Source organism: Trichosporon asahii (assembly GCF_000293215.1).
Source record: "Trichosporon asahii var. asahii CBS 2479 unplaced genomic scaffold scaffold00025, whole genome shotgun sequence".
Lineage (NCBI taxonomy): Eukaryota > Fungi > Basidiomycota > Tremellomycetes > Trichosporonales > Trichosporonaceae > Trichosporon > Trichosporon asahii.
This window is the reverse complement of record NW_014040899.1, coordinates 151,634-173,528: the sequence shown is the minus strand read 5'-3', so window position 1 is coordinate 173,528 and position 21,895 is coordinate 151,634. Positions and strand designations below refer to the sequence as shown.

At 57.4% G+C, this 21,895-nt stretch overlaps 11 protein-coding genes and 1 non-coding gene across 12 annotated transcripts; 7 read left to right on the top strand and 5 right to left on the bottom strand.

Annotated features, from left to right (window-relative positions):
• Positions 1 to 623: 623 nt before the first annotated feature.
• On the bottom strand, positions 624 to 1,118 carry A1Q1_00542 (uncharacterized protein; the record flags this gene model as incomplete). The annotated part of the gene is made up of 1 exon (XM_014325857.1): positions 624 to 1,118. The coding sequence occupies one exon, from the start codon at positions 1,116 to 1,118 to the stop codon at positions 624 to 626; it is 495 nt and encodes a 164-aa protein (XP_014181332.1).
• A 376-nt stretch (positions 1,119 to 1,494) lies between these two features.
• On the top strand, positions 1,495 to 2,713 carry A1Q1_00541 (protein-vacuolar targeting-related protein; the record flags this gene model as incomplete). The annotated part of the gene is made up of 2 exons (XM_014325856.1): positions 1,495 to 1,899; positions 2,018 to 2,713. The coding sequence occupies 2 exons, from the start codon at positions 1,495 to 1,497 to the stop codon at positions 2,711 to 2,713; spliced, it is 1,101 nt and encodes a 366-aa protein (XP_014181331.1).
• Positions 2,714 to 3,079: 366 nt separating this feature from the next.
• On the bottom strand, positions 3,080 to 3,904 carry A1Q1_00540 (uncharacterized protein; the record flags this gene model as incomplete). Its single annotated transcript, XM_014325855.1, has 1 exon — positions 3,080 to 3,904. One exon carries the CDS (start codon positions 3,902 to 3,904, stop codon positions 3,080 to 3,082), a length of 825 nt encoding a protein of 274 aa, XP_014181330.1.
• Positions 3,905 to 4,830: 926 nt separating this feature from the next.
• A1Q1_00539 (uncharacterized protein) lies at positions 4,831 to 5,736 on the bottom strand (the record flags this gene model as incomplete). The annotated part of the gene is made up of 1 exon (XM_014325854.1): positions 4,831 to 5,736. The coding sequence occupies one exon, from the start codon at positions 5,734 to 5,736 to the stop codon at positions 4,831 to 4,833; it is 906 nt and encodes a 301-aa protein (XP_014181329.1).
• Positions 5,737 to 6,960: 1,224 nt separating this feature from the next.
• A1Q1_00538 (uncharacterized protein) lies at positions 6,961 to 8,759 on the top strand (the record flags this gene model as incomplete). Its single annotated transcript, XM_014325853.1, has 3 exons — positions 6,961 to 7,352; positions 7,537 to 8,088; positions 8,135 to 8,759. The coding sequence occupies 3 exons, from the start codon at positions 6,961 to 6,963 to the stop codon at positions 8,757 to 8,759; spliced, it is 1,569 nt and encodes a 522-aa protein (XP_014181328.1).
• Positions 8,760 to 10,486: 1,727 nt separating this feature from the next.
• On the top strand, positions 10,487 to 12,230 carry A1Q1_00537 (uncharacterized protein; the record flags this gene model as incomplete). Its single annotated transcript, XM_014325852.1, has 3 exons — positions 10,487 to 10,965; positions 11,078 to 11,563; positions 11,606 to 12,230. The coding sequence occupies 3 exons, from the start codon at positions 10,487 to 10,489 to the stop codon at positions 12,228 to 12,230; spliced, it is 1,590 nt and encodes a 529-aa protein (XP_014181327.1).
• Positions 12,231 to 12,860: 630 nt separating this feature from the next.
• On the top strand, positions 12,861 to 13,934 carry A1Q1_00536 (uncharacterized protein; the record flags this gene model as incomplete). Its single annotated transcript, XM_014325851.1, has 3 exons — positions 12,861 to 13,018; positions 13,132 to 13,242; positions 13,361 to 13,934. 3 exons carry the CDS (start codon positions 12,861 to 12,863, stop codon positions 13,932 to 13,934), a joined length of 843 nt encoding a protein of 280 aa, XP_014181326.1.
• Positions 13,935 to 14,774: 840 nt separating this feature from the next.
• A1Q1_00535 (uncharacterized protein) lies at positions 14,775 to 16,624 on the top strand (the record flags this gene model as incomplete). Its single annotated transcript, XM_014325850.1, has 3 exons — positions 14,775 to 15,235; positions 15,295 to 15,837; positions 15,886 to 16,624. 3 exons carry the CDS (start codon positions 14,775 to 14,777, stop codon positions 16,622 to 16,624), a joined length of 1,743 nt encoding a protein of 580 aa, XP_014181325.1.
• A 310-nt stretch (positions 16,625 to 16,934) lies between these two features.
• A1Q1_00534 (uncharacterized protein) lies at positions 16,935 to 18,257 on the bottom strand (the record flags this gene model as incomplete). The annotated part of the gene is made up of 1 exon (XM_014325849.1): positions 16,935 to 18,257. One exon carries the CDS (start codon positions 18,255 to 18,257, stop codon positions 16,935 to 16,937), a length of 1,323 nt encoding a protein of 440 aa, XP_014181324.1.
• Positions 18,258 to 18,866: 609 nt separating this feature from the next.
• On the bottom strand, positions 18,867 to 18,945 carry A1Q1_t133. The gene has a single exon. It is a non-coding gene; the product is annotated as a tRNA-Gly (tRNA).
• A 711-nt stretch (positions 18,946 to 19,656) lies between these two features.
• On the top strand, positions 19,657 to 20,534 carry A1Q1_00533 (uncharacterized protein; the record flags this gene model as incomplete). The annotated part of the gene is made up of 2 exons (XM_014325848.1): positions 19,657 to 20,003; positions 20,057 to 20,534. 2 exons carry the CDS (start codon positions 19,657 to 19,659, stop codon positions 20,532 to 20,534), a joined length of 825 nt encoding a protein of 274 aa, XP_014181323.1.
• Positions 20,535 to 20,671: 137 nt separating this feature from the next.
• A1Q1_00532 (uncharacterized protein) lies at positions 20,672 to 21,118 on the top strand (the record flags this gene model as incomplete). Its single annotated transcript, XM_014325847.1, has 1 exon — positions 20,672 to 21,118. One exon carries the CDS (start codon positions 20,672 to 20,674, stop codon positions 21,116 to 21,118), a length of 447 nt encoding a protein of 148 aa, XP_014181322.1.
• Between the last annotated feature and the right edge of the window lie 777 nt (positions 21,119 to 21,895).

Here is a 21,895-nt window from a genome sequence, read left to right as displayed (position 1 = left end):
CACCGTGTACACGGTAGCACCCCTGCAGCCATAGGGGATGGCTGATCGCCGGCTGAGACAGCGAGACACTGACACGGGCAGTCATGTGAGTTTCCCCATAATCGTCCAAACACACTCGTGGGATTCTGGGACTATTGGAGAGACATTGAACCCCCTGCAATTCCACCTGCGTCTCCCAGGTTGTATATCTGCAGAACACGCGCAGTCGCCCTCGGGCCCGCTCACGAACCACTTCCGCCAGACCATCTCGCAGAATCTGCAGGCGCTGCAGAGCGCTACCAACGCCGACCAGCAGATTATCGGTCTCTGGCGGGAGATTCAGCCAGCTACCCGGCTTGGCGTTGCTCTATAATCGTATCTGCTCCTTCTCTCTCGCTCACCCCTTCCCCTCCTTATCTATCGCTTCTCTCCCACCAGGTCTGCTCCTCCACCTTCACCCTCACACTATCCTGTGCCTTCTCCTCCTCTCCTCCCCTCTATAATCTCGTAATGTTCCCAAGCCCAAGTGCCCATGCCTCCCACGCTCTGTATGTATACTGCATGACTGCGCAATGTCACAAAGTGTCGGGGCGCTATGCTATTGACAATGACAGAGTGGTTACTGGGAGAAGAAGGGGGGCTTCTTAGAGTGCACCGAGCGCGGCGACGGCGAGGGCAGCGAGCGCGAGGGCGGTCTTCCTGTTGGCGCCGGGGGCGGCGGCCGACTTGGCGACGTTGGCAGCAGCGGAGGGCGCGGCAGTGGGGATATGAACTGATGCAGCCACGAAACACCTTCCCAGCACCTGAGCATCGGGGACAGCGCATGGCGCGCATGGCTCGCCCGGCGCACATAGCTGATCGCCCAGGCAAAGGAGACCCCCAAACTTGCTCTCCTGGCAACAGTCGCCGCAAATGCGAGAGCGCCGCGACGATCGGAAAGGCGCCCTACCAACCGGCTGGATGCCCAGCGTGCCCAGCCCGACGAGCCGACGAGCGCGCGAGCGCGTTGAGCATGCCCATCCGCCCATCCGCTTCTCTCGGGCCCGCTTTGGGCCTTCTTTGGGCATCCTTTGGGTCCCTCCCCGCCTTCTGCACGACTCCTTGGCCTCGCGCATCCGGCGATCTATTGTTCTGGCCATCCTTCGGTCAGTGGCTGGGAATGCGCACTGGTCCTGCGCCCCCGAACCAAACAAGTCTTGCTGCGTCTCGGCGCGCTCTTGGTATTGTCGGGGGCGCCATTGTACGGGTTGGAGGGCCTTGGAGGACAAACAATGGATGCTGAGAGGAGCTGCTGCTTGAGGAGAACGACAGAACATCTCTCATCACCTCTCATCACTCACCGTCTCATCGTCGTCTTGACATCAGACTCACATCACTCGCAGCTGCTACATCGGCATACCTTTCAAGGAGTGGACGGCGCCTCGTTCACGCTTCAACCTTCGTCTCCATCAAACCTTCCATCAACGAAACTCTCCAAACATTCCAACTACCCGACCCGACACGCCACCAGACAACATGGCGCCCACGTCGACGACGTCCGCCCCCTCAATGCCAGTGACAGTCCCGCTCCGCCCCGTCCCCGCCGTGGGCTTCTTCAACGCAACCCTCATCCCCCCCGACGCCATGATCAGCTACGCCATCTGCCGCTCGCTCAAAGTGTGGTACGCGCCCGAACGTCCCCGTCCCTTGGACCTGAAGAGCGAGCATTCGGACACAAAGGGGCATGTTGTGCCGATCGAGTTTTGGAACGGGCCAGAGTATGGACACCGTATCGAGCATACGGGAGACCAGTCTTGGCTCGAGTTTGAGGGGAAATGGGGCAATGTCGGGGATGGGTGTTGGTATGAGCCCTTCATTGGGATCTGCCAGTTGATCGCTGGGCCGCCGGGGCCAAATCGCGAGTTTGGCATTCCGCCGAGTGTAAGTGCAAGCTACCACCGAGCGCACAGCGTTAGGTGGGCAATGGAAGTTGTTCGACGCCTGCCATGTGTGCAACATCACTCCCAGCTCAGCGTTGAATCGGCTAGCTGACGCACAGTGTATCCTTGCGCCCCCCGCCGACGCCGGGTCGACGTTCAAGTTCTACCTCTCCAACTGGGTCGTGTGGCAAGCCCAGGACCTGAACGTGACGCACGTCCTGCTCGAGCAAGTTTGCACACGGCCCAGTATGGGTGCCTCGGCTCGAGACCCTTATTCTGTCGCCCCGCTCGAGGTCCACGACCGGCTCCCCTTTGACCCCGAGGATCGATTCTACGAGGCCACAGCAGCGCGGTGCGAGGGCGGACGATCAGCAGCTAAGGGATACCGACTCGCTCTGTACCGGGGCGAGGAAAGGGTCAGCACGAGCCCCGTGGTCCGTCCCGTTCACGCATCCGGTGTAGTTGGCGTCGTTCTCGAGCGTCTCGATGCGGCACGCGAAGAGCACGTCGTTCCAGACCCCGACGCCGGAGCAGCATCTCTGCGCTGTGCTCCGCGTCGCCTCAGAGACGTTGTTCGGCCGGTCGTGGTACGGGACATCGGGATCGCCATTCAGCACACACACGCGCGTGTCGTTGCTGAAGCCGGGGTTGAAGAAGAAGGGCTTGTCCTCGGGTGGCTGGGGACCGGACTTGGGACGAGGGTACAGGTCGGGCGGGAGGGGTGCGCCAGAGGCCGAGACGTTACCAGCGCCGGGCCCCACAGAGCTGCCCGTCGTGGAGGGAATGGGCGAGACGGACATGGTTTTGGTGTATGATTGGATACGAGTGGCGAGGGTTGCGGGCCGGATGGACTACTCTTATATGCATGCCGCGGTCCGGAGCAGGAGCTGACTCCGGAATGACCATACGTCATCGCCGATGCAGCGTCGATGGATCGATGGACTGCGCCGAAAGAGGCTGAAGCTAATCACGGCAGGCACCGGAATGTTTGTTCGTCAGCCTCGGCGATGCGGAGCACCGTGATGAGATAAGGTGCTGCACTACACCTCACCTTCCGAGGCTTGGGCATGCAGCACCGCACATTCAAGGGATCAGCTGTGCATAGAACTGAGAGATTATGATGCATTACGAGTAGTAGAATCGTTATTGGGCATGATATACTGGGCTAGATGCTTGCAGACTTATGCTACAGAGGCGAAGAGCGCCGTCGCGACGGCAAGAAGGGTGAAGCTCAGCGCGGTCTTGTGTGTCGCAGCCTGCCCGCTGTCAGACTTGACCTCATAATAGCGGAAGCTCTCCACCATGGGGAGGGCATTGTAGTCGGTGGAGAGGATGCACTCCTTGTACTTGTCTCCCTTGTCCTTGATGACCAAACAAGGCGAGAGTGCGTGGTTGCGGTAGTCGGAGAAGTTCGACGGGTTGGGGGAGTTCGCCGAGTAAGGCAAGTCCTTTCCAGTAGATTCGACCGGATCTCCGTTCACGATCATGCAGCAACGAGCACCCGTTGATGTTCCGTTGAACGTTCCATACGCAATTGCGATGCTGTGCGTGCTGTTGTCGTAGTGCTCGGGCCACTGCGGCTCGGCCCAGAAGGCCGACCGGATGCTCTCCTCGTATTCGCCATACGGTCTGCACTTCGTCTTGTTCTTGGAGGTCTGGTTGCCCTTGGCACGGGTCTCGAATACGGCCGTGCTGTTTGCCGTCTCGGTGCGGCAGGCGAAGAGGTCCTTGTTCCAGATACCGATATCGGAGCAATAGCTCTCGCCAATCTTGCGCAGCTCAGGTGGCGGCAGGTAGTAGGGTTCCTTCTCGCTCGGCGCCTCAACGAGGAAGTAGCAAACCTGCGCCTCGTCGCTGTGCGTCGGGTTGAAGAAGAAGGGCCGGCCAGTCGGAGGCTGAGGGCCAGAAGAAGGGCGGGGAGCTACATCGGTAGGAAGCGGTGACGCGCTGGCGGATGGGACGGCGCTGACCGTCGTTGAAGGCAGGGAGGGGACTGAAGAGGACATGGAGTCGGAATGAGTGACAAATGGAATGGGGATGGAAGAAGAGACGGTGCTCCAGCGCCGAGCTCCTTTTATACGACTTGAGTGAGCCCGGCGCCGGAGTTCTGCGGATATGCGGCTGCGGATCGAGATAAACGGACCTAATAGGACACCGAGCGTTGGTTCCGGGCGCCGGAGGCGTCAGACCCTGAAGGCTGTCCATGTGATGGGCCCCACCACCATTGCTGTATGTTTATAGGATCGCAGGCTGGTATGCATGAATGATGGGTAGCTGGCGGCGGTCTTGCAGTCTCTTGGCAAGAGTTTCGTCGGCTGCGTCGGTATCCTCGGATATGCTTTTGTTCAGACGACCACAAAACACTCACCTCTCGCCGCAGATCGGCTGACGTTTGCAGTTGCATCAGGTTGAGGCTAAACCAGATGAGGCAAAAATGTCATCGCCTTCTGACGGCAACTGGTTTGTGTGTCTGCAGCGTGACTGATGCTGTCTCAACGGCCCTGTCGTCGTCGGGAGATGGCCAACGAATGGAGCCGCGTCGCATGATGACAACGCCAGACATACCAGGACGCGTGAAAGAGCTTTGGTCGTCCCCACGTCTCCACCTCGTCGCGCGCCGTAGTCGAATCACAACAGGCTGCCCTGGGCGATGACCCTAGGCAGGACCGGCGCCGAGGTCCATGCACAACGTTACAACCTCTCACCAGCCTGACGATGCATGTAAAAGACGCAATATCATCCAGCCGGAATTGTCGCAGGTTGCATAACCCACTTGGCCGGCCGTTACCACTGGGATGTGCCACGCTGAAACACTATGACATCGAAACGCGAGGAGCATCGATGTAAAAGTTCGTTTCATCGCTTCATGACGGCGTCCTCCTCTACAACTACGCTCTACGTCTCTTGTGTACGTTTGTGAGCTCTATAATCTTTACGCCAGCGAGCCAAGAAGCGCCATCGAAGCCGCGAGCACCGCAAAGCCAACTCCAAGCTTGCGTGTCGCTGGGGCCGCCGAGCCCTGCCCGGGTGGTGTCCGAACCCGATTATACGAGGTGCTGTTGTACTGCCAGGACTCGGCCATGACGAGCGCATTCGGCGCGGTGTCAAGTACACACTGCTTGTAGCTGTCGGCTTGCTCCTTGGGAATCAGGCAGGGTGGGAACATGGTGCGGTTGTACTCGCCAAAGCTTTCGCTGTACCGTTTCTGGTGCGTCGAGTTGGAAAGAGAGTGGATGTACGTGCCCTTCGCCTGGGCGCAGCAGCGCTCGGCGGTGCTCGTGCTGTTGCTGATAGTGGGATTGGTGCCGTCACCGGCCATGCCGTTGGTAGCGGTGCCATTGCCAACGGTGCCATTGCTGTCGCGGGCGCCGAAAGCGGTGGTGATCCAATGCGTGTTGTTGTCGAACGCTTCGGGCCACTTGGCCTCCATCCAGAAGAGCCACTCGACATTGGCTTGATAGCCTTTGAAGCCAGTACAGCCAGCGTGCAGGGTCCCATTGGCACAAGTTTCGAACGCTTTCGTCCCATTCTGAGACTCCGTGCGGCAGGCGAAGAGAATGTCATGCCAAATGCCCACCCCCGAGCAGCACCTCTCGCCCGTGCTACGCGCCAGCGCCATCTCGGTGGCATTCAAGGTCGCCTTGTCGTTCTCAGCTGTCTGGATTGAGAAATAGCACACCCCAGAGTCGTCCGTGTGCGTCGGATTGAAAAAGAAGGGCTGGCCCACCGGAGGCTGCGGGCCTGAGGAGGGGCGCGGCGCCAGGTCGGGCGGAAGCGCGGTGGCGTTGCCGGATGCCATCGGAGCAGTTGTGGAGGAAGGAGCGGGGGAGACAGACATGGTCTCCAGGCTGGAGTTGGAGATGCAGATGGGAGGGGAGATGCTGCCCACCTCGTATCTTTATAAGCCTTTGTGAAGCCGGGGTAACTCTGATCCTACGGTGGCCGGCAGGATACCGAGTGTTGCAGGTCAGAGCTTATCTCGGAGGCACCGGCGCAGGATTTCCGCAGCATCAGGGTTCACCATCTCAAGTATGGACCTCCGCAATCCATACTCACGCATGCATGGGATCTCGGTTGCATCCTCATAGTCAACTACGGTTCCGTGCATGCTCAACTGATCGACACCGATGGATATCGGAACCCTTTCTTCCGTTGCGCAACCACCAAGGATAGCGCAGAAATGGGCTTGATGCCATCCTATTCATCCAGCCCTTGGACCGTGCCCATACCAGAGTGCGGAAGTGCATCCTAAACTTGGCTGAAGAGGGGATGACGTACGAGGCGGGGCGGTTTCAACCTCGATAGTGTCCAGCCAGAGCCCTCAAGGACACGTTGGCGATTACCTATTCGGCGGCGCCGTCCGACTTCAGCCCCCATGAATTGTTCGGAGACAGAGTCTTATAACTGCTTCGACTTCACAATAGCAGCAACGTGGTTCTCCTCATCATCCGGGTTGAAGCCGTGTAGAGTAAGCACCAAGCCATTCTGTAGGTCTGTGTTGGAGCCCCCAGTCTGCCCAGCCCAGTCTGGGGGTCACAAGCGCGTGCGCCGTCGTCGCTGAGCCGCCGCCATCGAAGTGAGATTGCAGGCTGGAGCTAGCTTGTCAGGATGCACTGTTCGACCTCACAGGTGTCGGGGAATCGCTTGTGCGCAGAGACCTGTGGGGCAAATGTCCTAAGCCCGTTGACACGGTAGCGATGAGAGTTAAGTTGCCGAACCTGACCTTACCGCAGAACCTGATAGGGTACAGCAATGCACGGACGGCGGAAAGCAATGATTTCCTCTCGGCCTGAAGTCGCTGGCGTTGGGAACGGCGGTCGGTTCTGTCTCCGCGCGGGGTGTTTGTACCTCGCATCTGCGCGACCGATAATGTCTCTCGTAAGGAAGTCGGGAACTCCTGACCGTTGATACCTAATGATGCTCTGTCCTGACTCATAGCATCATTAGGTCCAGCACCGGTTTCTGATGCCAGCGTGCCTGTTCGACTCTTCGCTGAGAAGCAAGCAAGGGTGGGGTGGCGATGACTTCCTTCACGTCCGAGCAAGCGACACCTTGGACAGATATGCCTTCAACCTCTTACTCCGAAGACGCTGTTGAGAACGCACGTCTGATCAACGCCCTCTTAGTCACCACCATGTCGATCTTGAGCTGGCTTTCCCTTGCCACGATTGTTACAGCGCTGTTCAACACTACTTTCGAGGTGACACTTGACAACTTCTCCCCTTCGTTCGCCACCGACTACGGTGACGGCTTGTACGGCCCATGGTGGGTATATGACCGCAATACAGGCTTCTTCCAAAACAACCCCGTCGGGCGCTCTTCGGGTGGATTGGATGTTTGCTTCGTGGCCCAGGCTTTCCGGGTCTTCGGGGAAGCCGAAGTACGTCCGGAGCGGTCGTCTCCAGAGACATCAAAGGGGTTTGTCGGTGCCGCTGCTCTTGTTGGTTCAGATAAGTATGGCCGCCATCGATTCGGTCCGGCAGAGGGGCTACTCGCCAGCTGGAACGCCTCAAAGGCAATGTCGATGATACTGCACATCAGCCACAGCCCATCTGCCCTTATCACGATTCACAACATCACCATCGATGTCCCGGTCAGGACCCAAGCGTACGTCAAGTTCTAGCTGAGCTGACGATAGGCCGTCGCTGAACGAGTGGGAGAAACAGGCGACCTACCGTCCAACGGTAGTGGGGTCCGGTGCAGCGATGGACATGCGCACATCGGCATTCTCGTCGGGTGACCTTGTGCCGGACAGTGGCAACCCCTGGGAAGTCGGCCAAAACTTGACGTGGCCTATCTTCTCGGGCGACAACATGGTGCTGCGTTCTTTGCAAGAGTTGACAGTCACATTGCCTCCAAACACCTCTCTCGCTCGCGTGCACGGGCCGGTCGGGCATTTTGGAGGCTTGCCCTCTGTCAATAGCTCAGGGCTGCTCCGAAACGGCATAAAGCTGCGCCGCTTCGACAAGACCTGTACGGCAATCCTCGACCCACTACCGCCATGGTTCAACCAGTCTGCGGGTATCGATGCACTCCCCATGGCATGGCAGTCAACTGGCAGAAACATTACCAACAGCACCTTGTTCCTCTTCCCCCTCGACCCAAGTGTACGATACACACTCAAAGTGCTTCCACGCTACAACACCTCGGTCTGCGCCGTATCAGGTATCACAACATATCCGTTCCATTAGTGAGTAGCCTTCTTCCATGGGCTGCTGCGCCCTGCTGACCCTCAGCGACTATCAGCGGGCCACGGAAGACATGACAACTGAGGTGGAGAATGGTGGAAAGTCTGATAAGACTGGTGCTATCATCGGCGCTGTCGTGGGTACAGTGGGCTGCTTGCTGGCTGTCGCTGTCGCTGTCTTCTTGACCCGTTCCTACCTCACGAAGCATCGTTCAAAGCCTGAAAAGGGCTTTGTGGTAGACCGCCCCGGATCGGGAGAAATTGTGCCATTTGTCCAGCAGCCGGGTGCCTCCGCCGGTGTCACCTTCCGCAAGGGTGGGGCGAGCGCCAACAACCCATCACTCCTGATCAGGTGGCGTGACATCGAACACGAACGGACGGACAGAATTGGCGATGATTCGATCTCTACGACCCGCTCTGGGTCCAGTCAACCCCTTTTGAGCACCACGCCCACTTCTGACGTGGAAGAGGGGGTAGCCATCTCAGGAGATGATTCCAATGCGGAGGCTGGCCCGTCATCCCGTCGGGCTGTGCATGAGGAGGACAACGAAGATGCTTCTGTCGATGTGCTTCCTCCACTGTATAGGGAGTCATGGGATCAGCACCGTCGCAGGCAAGACCTGGATTCAGGGGCGAGCGGAGTTCGTTTGGCGGAGGAGTGCCGGCGCCCCTAAGACGATGCATCGCAGTCGTCCCCTGCAAACACAGACAGGCAAGTTCGACTCAAAGGCAAGGGAGCCGCCCTTCTGAGAGAGATTGGGCGTTGCCACATGTCAGTCTGAGGCGTGACAAAACTCAGCGTCTTCGAAATTGTGATAATTGGGTCTTGGTGCCACAACGTTTTCGTAGATGGCGGGGACTACAGTTTCCCGCATCGCACCTTGCATTGCAAGTGTTATTATTTTTCGCATGGATCAATTTTAGATTGACCTTCCGGCCCACAAGTGTCTTGGGGATGCCCTGCCGGGTACTGGGCAGAGTACGACTCTGTCCTTCGTCGATCTAATCAGGGGGACAGGCTGGGCGCAGTCCACCTTGTGTGGGGCCCGACACACGGGCACAGGAAGCGTACCAACGGCAGCTGGAATGGCATCCCATACATCGCTCGGGTCCGACCAAGCGCTGAAGCCTTCATAAAGCCCAGCCACTAAACTCTGATCATGATATCAGAGCCCGTACCACATCTCTCTCCCCCTCTCAAAGCCTCGTCCTCCCATCTTATTGTGAAGCCCAGAGTAGACATGATCCTCCAACTTGTAGTAATACTGGTGGTTGCCATAGTCTCAGCCCAGCTCAACACGTCATTCCAGCTCACGTTCAAGCCAAACTCACCCGCCTTCGACTTTTTCAGCGACCAAAGAGGCATGTGACTCCTCGACAACACCACCAAACACGTGTCGCTAAGTGCCAGAAGTCGCAGTTCGGGCTCGTTCGAGCCGTCGTTTATCGGCACCCGGCTACGCCTCTACGGCAAGGCTAGCATGAGGTTGGAGGACGATCCGGACACTTCGTCCTGTTGGCACCTACTGACGATCTTGAACAATATAGCGGCGCTCCCCTGTGGGTGTGGTGAGCTCTGCGTTGTGGGTGTGATGCGTCGAAGTTCCATGTTAGCGAAGGGGAGGGGCATCACGATCAGCCGAGCATGTTCCGCAACCCATCTCGCCCTGCCGCTGATCAGGGCTCGATGGTTTAGCCGCACGCTCGGCAAGACGCAGCATACGCAGGTTACACACGGCTATTGATAATCCAGGTGGCCACGGGAGCGACTCAGTGAGAGCCGGAAAGCTAGGCGGCTCCCACTTGTTCGGACTGACAAGCCACTGAGAATCTTGTAAATATCAGCATTCCGCTGCCGTCCATACCGTTACACTCAACCAGCTTAGCCAGCCGCAATGAATTCAGCTTCCATGTATAGCAGTCCCAACTCCGCTCTTCATCTTTGACGATGCTCATCGTAAGTGGCGTAAGGCATGCATCCCTCAGGTCTGCGCTAGCAAGATACTTTGCTCAGTCGAAATGAGAGTCCTATGTTGCAGTCAGTTGCAGGAACTAAATCTCGCGCCAGGGCACGCCACAGTAGCGCACCATTGATTCACAACCTTGAGTCTCGTAGGGTGCGGCTGTGCTTTCGATGGGCTCAGATTATGCAGATCCCGAAGGGCCTTGTCAGAGAATGTCCTGTGGGTTCATGCGGTATTTGTGAATGTGTGATGTGCGCACTGAAGGATGACTAGCGGTAAAACAGAATAGCATCCGGGTGCAAAACTCCCGTTCCCATATCAGACACTATCTACATCTTCTCATTGCACACATCCCCTAAACCGAGCTCCCCATCGACTGCAAGCACATCTTCTACGCCTGAGCACGACAGCATACCTCTCATCTCTCTCTCTTTTCGATGCTCTGCCTCACCCTTCTCCTTGCCTTCCTACACTTCTCAAAAACAGTATGGGCTCAGTTCAACACGACGTTCCGATACACCTTCCCTCCCCGGGCACCGCACTTTGACCTCTACGAAAACGGCCCTTTCGAGTGGATCTACGACGACGATACCGGATACAGCGTGTCACAACCCCGTCAAGACAGAAGAGCGGTACCGTTTCCAATTTCGGTTGTGGGTGAAAACTTCACGCTTTACGGAGATCCTGTCACGGTGATGAATGCGACCGAAGGTGTTTCGATCACACTCCTTAGTCCCGTCACCGGTGATGTCAGGAGATTCCACAACAGCAGTGGGCGGGTGAACGTGACCGCTGAGGTCGCCGGGAACTGGACGCGGATGGAGCCCAGGGTCTTGAACATGTGGGCGGTGAAGCAGCCTGCCACTCATATCACTCTCCACAACCTCACTATAGACGTACCAGTTCGAACTCAGGCGTAAGTGAAGTCCCCAGCTTCTTCATAATCGAGTCTGACAGCAGCTCAACACCTGACCTCTGGGAGAAGCAATCGAAGTATTTCCCAGTGGCAAAGTACGGTGCCATGACAGTGGACATGAAGTCACAGGCTTCAGCTCCAGCGATGTCATACCCGATGCAGGTCAACCCTACTGGACGGGACGTTCTGGTGAAACCGCGGAGGTTTCGGGAGACGACGTTGTTCTTGAGTCCCTCATGGAACTGGTGTTTGCACCGCCAGCTAATACGTCCCTCATCCGCGTTCTCGGACCCGTAGGCCCAAGCCTGCAGCAGCTCAAGACAACGCCCTTCGCTCCTGAGCTGCCAGTTTGTGTCGCGCTTTTGGACCCTGCGCCGCCTTGGCTGCAATCAACTCTCAACATGCAATTGGAGGACTTTGTGATGGACTTGGAATACAACTGGCCGATGGCGTGGCAAACATTCCCTCGGAACTTTACCAACACGACGCTTTTCCTCCTTCCGCTCGATCCGACAGTACAATACAACGTCAAGATCCTACCCCGGCGCAACAACACGTTGTGCGTTGTGTCAGGGTTTCAGACCTACCCTTTCCACTTGTAAGTCTATTGCAGTGTCCCGACCCGCTGCTGAGCAGTTAGCAACTACACCGCTCTGAATGTGGAGAACGTCACGCAGCCTGGTGTCGACACATCAACCGACACTGTTGAGGATACGGACGGCAGTGGGCAGAGCTACCCAAGGCAGGGTCCGAACCGAACGGCCATCATCGCAGGCTCAGTAGCAGGCGCGGTCGTGGCACTGCTCGCAATTGGAGCCGCAATAATCCTGACTCGCCGCTGTCTGGTGGGCCATCGTACTCGGCCCGATCCCGGCTTTGAGGTCGATGAGGGTGACCACACGAGTGAAATAGCGCCCTTCCTTGGCGGCTTCGTCTCGCGAGTGAGGCACAGTACACGTGTCTCCAGCAAGAACATCGGCCAACCTGCAATCATCCAACCGGCGGCGGCTAATTCAAATCCTCCCTCTCAGGATCTCGTTTTATCCGATGCAGCTGGTCCTGCATTTGCGCTCCCCACAGCCCCCGAGGCTCGAGTGGTTCACGATCAAGACGCGGAGGACGCTGCCCTGGAAGTGCTTCCGCCCATGTACAGCGAGGCGTGGGCTAGGCGTCGCACAAGCATGGCGCTCCAGCACGGGGCGTCTTCAGTGACAGGGGCCGGTCAAGAGAGCCGCGCAGAGGAGAAAGGGAACCTCGGTCGTTAGGTTATTGAGCGCGTATAACTGTAACGCGTTTGTAGTTAGGGAGAGAAACAAAGGCTGGTGCATAGGCCGAGGCCACGATAAAACAAACTGGAGGCATCCAACTACTTCACTTAGTGGGATAGTGTGTCAGCGGTCGATCCAGTAGACTTGCGAGAAATGTACACGTGTTCCCGCGAGTTCTCTCTCTCTGCCTAGAGGAAAACGCGAGGCGTTTGAACGAGGTCTGCGTTCCTCAACAGAGCGGCACCATCAGAGCCACCATCAGAGCTTTCCGCCGAAGCGGCTGCTCGTGCCCAGACATGAGCATTATCTGCAGAGGTTCGGATGTGAAGCGATGCCCAAGGCGCCCGGCCCATGGACGCCCCTATGGATCCAGCAGCCCAAGATCTTGCAAAGAGTTCGAAGATCGCCGTGCGTGAAAGGGTTCAGGGTTTCTCAGGGTTCCGTGCCTTGACGATAAGATAAGAGTAGTTGACCCTGACCTTGAAGCGACGCCAGGGAGAGATCAAGGAAAGGAAACCTCATGCGCTCGCAGTGCATGTGTGTTGCCATCAGTGCAGCGCGATGGGCCGTTCAGACTGCAGTGAGGTCACCTTCGGGTCGCTTTGCCCTGCCCCTCGCTTCCAAGCCATGTCGCTGTGGCCTAGGCCCCGCGCCCGACACAATGCAGATCGGGCGCCGCCCAAAGCTGTGATGTTTGATATGCCGTATGCGGATTGCTTCTGTTGGAATAAACCTCGTCACACAGTGAAGAATCCTGTTACCCATCATACTGTAACACTTCTCTGGTACGTGTGCTGGGGCCCCTAGGCTCTGATTCAGTGGGGGAGAAGCCCATCACTCCCTCCGGAAAAGGCAAATTGCAATCAAGATGCACCTTCAACCTTTATCCCTGGTCCAGCAACTTTGACAGTGAAATGAGTGAGGGAGAAATGCCGAAGGTCGCACGACTATCGACGCACTCTGCCACCAACGTCACTCTGTACTGGATTCCTCTGAATCCCACGGTTCAGTACGTTTGACCATCGAGCCGGCGTGGATGAGTTTCAGAGTTACTGTGTCGTATCAGGCTTCAGGACTTATCCTTTCAACTTGTGAGTGAGCACTGCACTGGGACATGTGGTTCTAAGTGTCGGCTTCTTTGTCATCGTATCTGCGATTCTCTTCGTTCGGCACTATCTGCAGCTCCCCGTCCTCCGTTCCGAGACAAGTTCCCAAGTCGACCCGGAAGTCAGTGACCCGGAGGTGGAGCCGTTTCCACTGCTTAGTGACGCCGCAGCCTCAACTACTGCCGATTCAGCGAAGAACCCGAAGCCAATCCCCTTGGTATCTGGGTCGAGCACCGGCCCTGCTATCCAAACTGAAAAACCAGGGGTGACAAAGCTGCACGGTCTTGCTCCGTCTCGTCTCACTCGCGTGTATCATGATGAGACGAGTCCAGATCCACAGCAACCCGTGATCTTGACTGAGGCTCATGAGACGGAGCCCGGTCCCAGCCAGCGCCGCGCCGTGCACGAAGAAGATGCCGAGGACATCGACGTTCTCCCACCAATGTACCGCGAAGCTTGGGGTGAGCGTCACCAGATGCAGTTGCAAGAAGGAGCTTCCGGTGTCGCGCGCGACGCGAATGGCAGTCGTGCCGTGGACGAAGTAGGGAACCACAGCGTTCGGTGTTATGCAACAGCGCACTATGTCCGTGTGTAGTACAGATGCATTCTGCGAAGCGCATCACAGTTGAGCAAGCCCTGCTAATCAGGGTGGTTGTCCCCTAGACTGCAGGGTTGAGGGCCCGGTTTCAGGGGCCAATCTTCCGACCTTCTGAGGGGTGGACAGGGGGAGGGGTGGTTTGAGTTCTGAGTGCCCGGTCTCTGAGATCTCGCGGTTTCTCTTCAACTAGCCTGGAGATCATTATGGAAAGGCGAATGTTTGAAACGTGCACAGACAAGGAGTACCTCAGTTAAAGCTGTGTCTTGAGGAGACGAGTAAAGTAGAGGTGTCCAACGCAGCTCTCTGCCGCTTCTCCACTGCCCCGCTGTGTCCGTTGTCATCCGCAGGCGACACAGCTTAGGTCAGCAATCCACAGATAACAGGTCCCCCGCCGGCCCGCGAGCTCCACCAGCCTGATGCCAATTCAGACCAATAAGGGTCCTGCAGAAAGACACCGGCCTTTCGCTGGACAACGCGTGACCTGCGAGTTGCATTGCTTGATCTGATATGTGCTTCTCCCAGGGGTGACTCTCAGTTCAGATCCTCGGCCCGTCATCTAAAGGACGAACCGGGGAGGGACTTCTTTCAGAGATCTGAAGGCATGGCAGAGGCTTCACGACGCAAACCGGCATGAAGTCCCTCCATCGCATGATGTTTCAGCGTCTGGTACGGGAATGTGACTGAGCGTCCCAGCGCTGTCCAATGCTGCATGACGAACTTTTCAGTTCAAGCTCTCTCTCTCTCTCACACACACACTAAAGACTGTTTCTTATTCTCTCAACCGTTTCTCTCAGTTGATCAGAAACGACGCCATCCAAGGCAGTTCAGCCGACTGCCATGCCCTCCAACTTCTTCAACTGCGTGCTGCTTGGCTTGCTCACGCTCGAGTTGGTTATCGCCCAATTCGATAACACATTCGAGTTCACCGAAGCTCCGTTGTCACCAACGTTGACTTGGCACACCAATGAATCCGAGTTCTTCGGCGGGTGGATATACCATGACACAACTGGCTATCTCGAAAGCGGAGCACCACGGACCGATTTCCAGGCGAAAACCTTGACGGTCGATTTCATTGGCAGCGGCTTCCGCATTCATGGCGAACTGGACACGGGGGGCCGAGATCCTCTCTTGCTCGACCTGGGCTCGTTCTGGGTCGCGCCGAACATGTCCACCGCCTTCAAAATTAACAAGACCAGTGGAGTCATTGCCGAATGGGAGTTTCTAGGCGCAGTGAGAACGATGGTTGCTCATATCTGGATTCCTGAAGACATTGGCTTCATACTGCACAACGTCACCACGTTGATACCAGTATCCACGGAAGCGTATGTTCCACCTCACTTCACGGTTCTAACGCTAGTCATAACCCCGAAGCTTGGTCGAAGGAGGCTGTGTATCAGCCTGTAGTCGTCAATGGTAGTCTGAGCTCCCAGATGTCCGCCAAAGAACTCGATGACACTGAACTGCGATTCTTTTCGCTCTCTCAGTCCGAGAGACGCGTGGCCCCTGAGTATCTTCCTCCACGAGTCTTTGGAGAAACTCTGATGCTGGAGTCTGGCAATGAGCTCCTCTACCGATTGCCCCTCAATACCTCTCTTGTCAGAGTGCTCGGACCAGTTGGGTCAAACTCAGACTGGGATCACGCCATCAGGAGCAATACAATGAAGCTGTGCACTATCCAATTCGACCCTTTGCCCTATTGGTTCAATGAAGGTAGCTACCAGCACATAAGCTGGGAGTTGTCTTTTGTACAATCACAGCGACCCAGCTTTTCTGCCAACATGACCCTCTTCCGAGTCCCTCTGGACCCAAGAGTCCAGTACACGGCGAAGGTGATGCCCGTTTACAGTGGGCAGCCCAGGGTCTGCGTCTTCTCCGGCTTCGAAACTTACCCTTTCCATGTGTGAGTACCCCCTACACATCAACGCACTCGGTAGATCTAACTCTACAGCCGGAATGGAAGTTTTATTGAAGGAGGGGGGCACGGAAACCACAGTCACAACGGCAGTACGCCCGGAAACAAGCATCTCGGAGACAGTAACCAAACCAGAGAGGAGGACGGAAAAGAGTTTAGGCCGTTCAAGACCAGCACTCTCGTCGGAGCCGTGGTAGGGACAGCTGCTGGCATTCTGGCCATCGGTGTCGTTGTTTTCATCACCCGTCGATGTGTTTTGCGGCGCCGTTTGCAGTCGGAAGCCAGTATACCTGATTTCGAAGTAGACCATGCCCCCGCCATTCTGACGCCATTCGTCACTGAAGTGACAGCAGGATCGACAGCTGGCGCAAATGTTGGGCCGGTAGTGCCCCCTCCTGAACCTCGAAGCAGTACTCAAAGCATCCTCTCGCCACTCCTGAATCGGCTCAGCTCTATTTCTAAGACCCCCAGATCTTCTTTGGCAACAACGCGTCCTGAAGAGGCAGCAGTGTCATCCACCACGGCGGACCCTAGCACGCACCCAACTGAGTCTTCAATTGGCCACTCCATCGCCGGATCCTCTGCTCGACCTGCACGCCGCGCCATCCAGGCGGAGGACGCAGAGGACGCAGATATTGAGATCGTGCCTCCTGCATACCGCGACGCGTGGGCCCAGCGCCTGTCTCAGTCCGAGCTCCACGACGGATCTGTGGCGGTCACGAGGAGTGTGAAAGGAGAGCGCGCCCAGGATCTCGGGCCCCTTTGCCTGAGATGAAGTTCTCTGCGCTCCAGTTCGGACGGTTTTCCCAAACACTTATAATCAATCACTGTACCTATCGACTTATGATATGCAGCTTCATGTACATGGTACGACGCACACTGTCACCGCTACGGCCATTGAAGTTGTTGACCCCCCAATTACAGGTGTTGAGCAAGAATGAGACATTTTGGCACTGGAAGCGAGCGCCACCATTGAGACCCTTCGCTTCCACTAATTCCAGCTTTAGAATCCGGACATGTCACATAGCTAACTTGCATAAATCTGCTGCTCCCTCCACCTCTCTCTCTCTTTCTCTTGTAATCATCTACGGGCATCTTCCCGCCCCATATGCGGCTTTCTCAGGTCCAGGAACATGCCCCTCAGCCCACTCAGGCCGATACTGGGGCGGCAACAACTCTAGCCTCGCGGTCTCCGCATCCTCCTCATTACGAACAATAACTCGTGCTTGAGACGGGCCAGGATTCGTATCCATCTGCTCAGGCTCCGAGAAGAGAACGTCCTTCAGAATCGTGACGGCGCCGGGAGACTTGGGCGGCGCCGGGGTCTGCGGCGCATACAGATGTCGCTTCATCTCATCTCTCAGCTGAGAAGGAGGACGACACGCCTCTTCGGGCTCAGGCGGTGTGGGTGAGGGGTTGGACATCGGCACGATAGCTGCCGGAGGCGGAGAGGTCGGAATGGGGACTGGCATGATTAGAGGCGGAGTGGTGGAAGGAGCACGCTGAGAGCTGGGCGGGCGATAGGCGCTGGGCGGACTGGAGATCACGGGCTCAGGTGAGGTCGAGTGCTCAGTAGAGACAGGCCAGTTCTGAGGGTAACGCCAGCTCTGCGAGTCACGCTGTCCGACACTGAACGCTTTGTCGTCACCAGGCAGGAAGCTGTGCGGCGATCCGCCCCCGTCTTCAGTGACGTAGCTGTTCAGCTGGGCGGAGCCGAAGGTGCCGCGGGAGCCCTCGGCGTCCAGTCCTTCGGCCGCGAAAGGAGGCAGGCTAGAACCAGTCGAGCGGCTGTCCCTGACTGAGTTGTAGCTGGCGTGGTGGTCCGTCGCGAGTCGGCTGTCTCTGCTGGAACGGTAGTCGGCGCTTGCGCCCGCGTCACTCGTGACATGACTGTGTCGCGCGGTGCGACCGGTGTCGGTGCTGTAGCGGTCGGTGGAACGACCCGCGCTCACGTTGAGGGTACTGAGACTGTCCCGGACGTGGGTCTCCCTGACTCTACTCGGCCCGACATGCTTGCTGGTACGGGCGTCAGGTGGTCTTGTCAGAACTCGGCTATCACGAAGCGACTGTGGCCAATCGGAATGGGTGGTGCTGCTACTCTCCCTGGTCGTCGCGGTAGGCGCAGTGAAGGAGGCGGTGCTGGGCGGGCTGGGTGAGATCACGGCCCGGTTACAAGGGTCGACTTGACGTAGACCCAGAGACTGGGCAGCAGAGCTGTACGGCGTGCTCGGCCCCGGTGTGACGGTCTGGTCGAGCAGCTCGGCTGCGTCGACCTCGTCGGGGTGAATGGGGAGGGGACGATGAAGTCGATAGCGGCGGCGATACCACCATACAAAGGCTAAGGGGAGGCCGATGCCGGCGTAGACACCGGCACCAAGAGCGACCCATTGGGCAGGGGTGAGTGTCATGATGGGTGCCAGGAATCTGTCGTCAGCTTGACGACCACCTTGCTGAACCAACACTCTGAATGGATGCTGACTTAAGCGATGGGCAAGGCGGGCTAAACGATGAAGAGGTTGTAAGCGCAGAGCGTGGGAAGTCGTCCTTTGTGCCGCAGAGCCCAAAGGAAGTGAATGTGTGCGGAGAGCGATCTCTGTTTCCGGGGAGAAGAAAGGGGCGCCGTCGCCAGATCTGCGTACACGCTGGCTCCGCGCGTTGCACAGTGGACAGCCCCCGCAGATCTCGCAACGGCAAATGCGTGTAGATCAGGATCTGCGACCTCGGCAGAGTCACGCTCGCCGATTTGGGTTCATTGCAGCTGAACATGTTAGACGTCGCTGAGCGCCGAGCTTCTGTTCCCGCTCGAGATGAGCTCTGACCCAAGCGCATCCTCGCGGTGAAGCGGGAGCAGGTGAGTGGTTAACCTCACGAAATTGACCGAGATTGTCGGCAACCCACGAAAGCTCCACAACCATGCCAAGCAACCGTCAATCACCCGCGTCCACCAACAGTTCTCTTCCAAACCCCAATCAGCTGCCCGTCAACCTTGCATACAGCCCAGGACAGCAGCAAAAGAGTACATCCAGGGGGAATCGAACCCCCACCGCATCGAATCGCACGTGGCAACGATGCATGATACCATTTCACCATAGATGTTGTGGACGTCCTCGTCGGAGACGGGGCGCAGCGGCCGCTGACGACGCCGCGGCGGAGCATTCGAAGGCCGAGACAGTGAGAGAAGCGCTGAGAAATGAGGATCGATGAGAGTCCTGTGAATGCTTGACAATGCGGTGGTTGGGGCTGATGTGGTGGCGTCGAGTGGCTTGAATTCTGGAACGTTGCTTTGTCACCAGATGGACAAACGATACCGTTGTCTTATCTTCTAAGATCTAAGGCGCGGAAGTCGGGGCAGTACGGCCGTTAACTTCCTCTTGCAGTGCAAAAGGAACTCCTGCCTCTGCTTCTTCTGAGCAAGGTCGTAGTCTTGCGATAGCGCCAACAAAAAGAAGGCTGTGAAGCACCTGTGATGAGAGAATCTAAGACATTGAAGTGTTAGCGGCTGTGCTTTTCCACAGCACGCTATGTATTAGCAGGCACGACCCCGCTCATCGGCGGCCGCGGCGTTCGTGTCGGCGTCGAAGCAGTGTCAATAACCAAAAGCAAAGTGGCCGTCCTCGTCCATCGCTGGCGGGCTGGTGGAGGCAGGGTTACATAAGCGGTGGCGTTCAGTGCCTTGACGTCATTGGCAGCCCCCCGTCCATCGATCCACTTTCACTCCTCAAAAACAAGATGAGAAGCAAGCCAGCCTTGATCGCCGCAACGCATCTCCGACTTCACATTCGCACACTCTCCCACACATCCAGCAAGATGGCATCTTACGAATCTCTTGCTCCCGCGTCGACCGACGCGCGCGATGCCAAGCTCGTCATCCGCGAGGTGCTCCCCGGCATGGTCACCTTCAGTTTGCCCTTTGTGAGCTTTGAGGCCGCTCGCCAAGCTAACGGACAGGAACGCTTCGGATGGATTCCCATCGGAGGGCGCAGTACGGCCATCAAGCTTCCCGAGGGTCTGTTCGTCTACGTCTCGCACCCCCTCACGACCGCGACGCAGGAGGCTCTGCAGAAGCTCGGCGGTCCCGTCAAATGGCTCGTTACACCTGATGGCGAGCACGGCATGAACATCAAGGCATGGTCGGAGGCCTTCCCCGATGCTAAGTGAGTACATTGTGCAGCAGCTGACTGGTGATGATTGCTTGAGCTGACCGCAGGCCTATCGGTGTTGAGCGCTTTGCCCGCGAGAAGCCCGACGTGAAGTGGGCTGGACTCTTTGGTGCCGGCGGCGAGAACAAGACGTACGGCTTCGAGAACGAGATTAGTTTGCACAACGTGTCCGCGCACCGGAACGATGAGCTCGTCGCTATCCACCACCCGACAGGCACGCTGCTCGAGGCCGATCTGCTCTTCAACCTGCCCCCGACGGAGCAGTACTCGCGCTCGCACATTCCGGGTTGGTTTAGGGTCCTGCTCGGAAGTGGCTCCAGCATGTCTCCAGGAGGCACGCTGCACCAGAAGCTTGCCGGAGGTCTGTTCGAGGACAAGGAGAAGGCGAAGCGCGAGATGGCGCCTATCTTCGAGGCCAAGTGGGACCGGATCATTCCCTGCCATGGCGACGTGATTGAGAGCGGGGGCAAGGCCAAGTGGAACGAGATCTGGGGCAAATATGCCCCGTCTGTTTCCGTAGAGTAATCGTGTTTGTATCATATAATATAGACTTGTGTAGACTTCCTTATTCCGGTGCTTCCCGCTGTAGAGTTCTGCCGATGCGAGACTTGTGCTGTGCAGGAAGTCGCGAGGCTTGTAATCGTGTCACGTGATTCGCCACCATGCAACGGAGACAGCGAAACGCTTACGTCACCGCTCTATGTCCGCTCGTCAGCACTGCTCTCAACCGCAAGCTACATAACGACGACCTCGTCGCGCGGACAGTCCACACCACCCACACCACCACCATGGTTTTCGACAATAAAGAGTCTACCGAGCCCCTCCTCCCCGCCCCCGCGACGCAGCCCGTGCAGCCCGTGCGCGCGCGCCATGCGCTCATCACCTTCCTCGACGACAGCGGCGAGGCGGTCGACGGCGTCGCCGAGCAGCGCCGCGTCGTCATTTTCGAGGGCGCCGACGCCCAGATCGGCCCCATGCAGCAGCCCAAGAGCATCCTCTCCGTCCTCCCCCAGATCGTCATCATGATGGTCGTGCTCTTCGTCACTGGCGCTGCCCTCATGACAGGCCTCGTCTGGCTGCTCTCTTACTTCGACGCCTTCGACGCGTAAGCGCCAAGAGCCGGACAGTTTGAACCACGTGGCAAACACCCACCCTCCATGCATCACCTTTTAGTAACTGTAAAATTGCCGTAGTTGCGTCAGCTGACGCGTAGACATGCATAGACACGTAGCATTGTACGAGCTGCGATCATGAGGACTGGCGGATCGGGTGGCTGAAAGATAAGATAAAGATTGCTAGGCATGTGGACTAGTGTCGCCCCGCTTCATGGTGTCTGGCTGAGCGTTCGTCAGCAGTCGCTTTCCTTCATCTTTCTTCGGCCGCGGAACTGGTGGTGAGCACTAACTGGAGCTAGTACCCGCGACGGCGTTGTCGTGAGCTAGTTGTAGGGCCACCCCCAGGCTTTCTCCAGCTCCCGATGAGGAGCTCACATCCGGCCCGGAGCATTCCGCCCATCCAACGACCTGCATCTCTATAAACCGCACACAGAACAGCTCCGCTCTGTGTCACCCCTGCAGGAGATAGCTGCATGGAGCGTTCAGCATGACATGTCATACGACGGACTTTGTACTAGGCAGTGCAACCCTCTGTCACGCAGCTCGCACGTTTGTGGTCGACGAAGTACGAAACAAGAGGTGCCTTACTTTCACAGTGCGTCGCCATCATGTTGAGAAGGGTTAGCCGCTTGCGCGCACGACCTGAGCACACGAGCTTTCGCACACGAGCAGCACACGACCTGCGAGAGTCGGTGTCAGTGTCAGAGAGTGACAGTCGAGAGTTAGACTAATGTTAGGGGTTCTGACTGGATGAACTGCTTATCACTGCAT